Source organism: Phragmites australis, chromosome 11, assembly GCF_958298935.1.
Source record: "Phragmites australis chromosome 11, lpPhrAust1.1, whole genome shotgun sequence".
NCBI lineage: Eukaryota > Viridiplantae > Streptophyta > Magnoliopsida > Poales > Poaceae > Phragmites > Phragmites australis.
Window position 1 is genome coordinate 1420837 of NC_084931.1, and position 2459 is coordinate 1423295.

Genomic DNA, 2459 nt, shown 5'->3' on the forward strand with positions numbered 1-2459 from the left:
AGTCCTTGCTGATGATAGAAATAGAAATGTTAAGCAAGCTCCAGCACCTACTGATTGGCATGCAAATTAAAATCCTATAAGTTTGAACTTTGTATTCAACGGACGTGTACAGATAGGGATGCAAGTGGATACCTAATGAGTAGTTCTGAATCAGTGTTTAGTTTATTTTTTTCTTAACTTAATTGGATGAGAGTAAATCTTTAATTCATTTTTTAAAGTTTTAAGTCGACTCAATAACGAGAAACTACAAAACTTGCATCCCTAAATACAGATATTTATGAGACTTTTCCTACCCTCCTTGAAGGCTACCAAAATTTTATACCTAGGTACCAAATTTCGTACCTCCAAAGGTATAATTTAGTGGTACCTTCCAAGGATGGTAAAAATGCTCGATATTTTATACACAGTTGGAAGCCAAATTTTAATTTAGAAAGTGAATTGCTGTATTTAGAATTAATTACATGTTTCTTAGCTGCAAACATGTAAATCATAGCCCTAGCCTTCCATACAGTATAGTTGAAGTATTACCAGTTATCAGATTCACACGGTACAGGAAAATAGCTGAAACGATAACTCTGCCCGAAACTCCACCAAGTAAACCCTTTGGTTAACTTGGTATTATTCCATCGAGTAAACTTACACACATACACACATTTGCTGTATAATTGCATATATGCATATACGGATCAGCTTAGTAATTAAATATCTCGACGTCCAACGACACCTGCTTGCGAGCGACTTGATCGAGCTCATGTCCAGAGCGGCTCGTCGGCCCAGCCGACGGGGCTGGCCTGTAGGCCGTCGACAACGTACAGCGCGTTGGCGGCCTGCGAGGTGGGGACGACGAGCTGCGAGGAGTAGTCCATGGCCGCGCAGTAGGCCGGCGACGCGAGGTGCCCGCCAGCGGCGACCTCGACGCAGAGGAGCGCGAGGAGGTGCGCGTGCTGTGCGCGGGAGCCGGCGAGCTCGGCGTGCGCGCGCGCGAGCTGCGCCTTGAGGTCGCTGACCTGCTTCTGCAGCTGGCAGATGGCGCCGGCACAGCCGTAGACGGGGTCCCGGATGCGCGCGCTCGCCTCGTACACCATGCTGCTCACCGCGTCCGCGCGCTGCTCCTCCGGCAGCTCCTGCTCGGTCATTCGGCCGGCTGGTCAGCCACATGCGTGCATGCGTACAAATAGCAATGGCGAGAGAGGGACGGACCTGCAGGAGCTTGATGATGTTGCTGGCGCCGAAGACGCGGTGCGCGGTGGCGAACTTGTGGGGCTCGGTGGGAGGGAAGTATGGCGCGAGCACGCACCGGTCCACGCAGCGGCGCCGGAGGATCTTGCACGCCGCGCACGGGCTCAGCACCACCGCCGGCTGCGGCTGCGTCGGCGGCGACGAGGCCCCGTGCGGCAGCGTCGCGGCCGCGGTGCACGCCGTGTCGCACGAGGAGTCCATTGGTGTGTGTGACACGATCTGATCTGTGGTCTGTGCTTGGTTTCGAGCTAGAGATGCCTTTGAAGGTTTGGCGGTAACCAGTGTATATAAAGAGAGTGTGTGCGAGCTAGCAAGGATCTGGAATCAGACTAATTTAGCGGAGCTGCTAGCACGCGGAAGTCCGATTCACTGTACGTTCCAACGGTCTGTTCCAACATAAAAAAATAACGTGTAACATTGAAAGTCAATGTTTGCAATATTAAAAACATATATCAAAATAGCTCGTTGTATGCATCCGATTTTAGGAGATATTTTCCACCGTAATATCATTCTGTGTTGCACGTAACATTTTCATGCAAAACTTATGTTATGTATAATTATGTGTAACATATGAAAATAACTATGGCAATAAATTTCTATAACGTCTGAAACATTAAATTTGAACATCTGATACATTAGAGATACGAAAATATAGAAATTAACTCAAATAGATAAATTTTTTTAGTCTGAATATGTATATAAGAGATTCTAGGATGTAACATAAAACATAACTATAGAAATAAATTTTTATAATATCTGAAATATTAAATTTGAACGTCTAGAACATTAGAGATGTAAAAATATAGGAATTAACTTGAATGGATAATTTTTTCAGGTCTGAGTACATGGGTCGGCCCAGTCAAAGTGTTCGATGCGTCCGGACGGCCGGGTCACAACATTACCGTTTTTAAAATGTTTAGGTTTTTCTAATAGCACACAACCGACAACATCACTCAATAGATTAGGTTTTCCTAAAAATTTTGATAAAAGAACAGTTCAAAGAAAATTAAAATAGAACAAAAAGATTAACTACATGTGAAACTATGTAATTATGATTTTTTTCTAAAATTTTTCAAAACAATCTATGATTTTTTTAGATTTCTAGCACTCGGACACCGGATCCATCATACGCTCTAGTGATCCATTGCAATGTTAAAAAATATTGTCTGCAATATCAAAAGTCAATATTTGAAACATTAAAAAACATACACGCAGCCAGC

General features: G+C 44.3%; 1 protein-coding gene across 1 annotated transcript; it reads right to left on the reverse strand.

Annotated features, from left to right (window-relative positions):
* Positions 1 to 439: 439 nt before the first annotated feature.
* Positions 440 to 1530, reverse strand: LOC133885427 (LOB domain-containing protein 1-like). The gene is made up of 2 exons (XM_062325142.1): positions 1201 to 1530; positions 440 to 1124 (listed from the first exon to the last, which is right to left on the reverse strand). Exons 1-2 carry the CDS (start codon positions 1438 to 1440, stop codon positions 750 to 752), a joined length of 615 nt encoding a protein of 204 aa, XP_062181126.1. The 5' UTR covers positions 1441 to 1530; the 3' UTR covers positions 440 to 749.
* Between the last annotated feature and the right edge of the window lie 929 nt (positions 1531 to 2459).

Excerpts from the sequence above, each read along its gene's own strand:
- LOC133885427 (XM_062325142.1), bottom strand. The coding sequence starts at position 1,440 with ATGGACTCCTCGTGCGACACGGCGTGCACCGCGGCCGCGACGCTGCCG. Across the intron at positions 1,125-1,200 it reads ACATCATCAAGCTCCTGCAG|GAGCTGCCGGAGGAGCAGCG; the intron begins GTCCGTCCCTCT and ends ATGACCGAGCAG.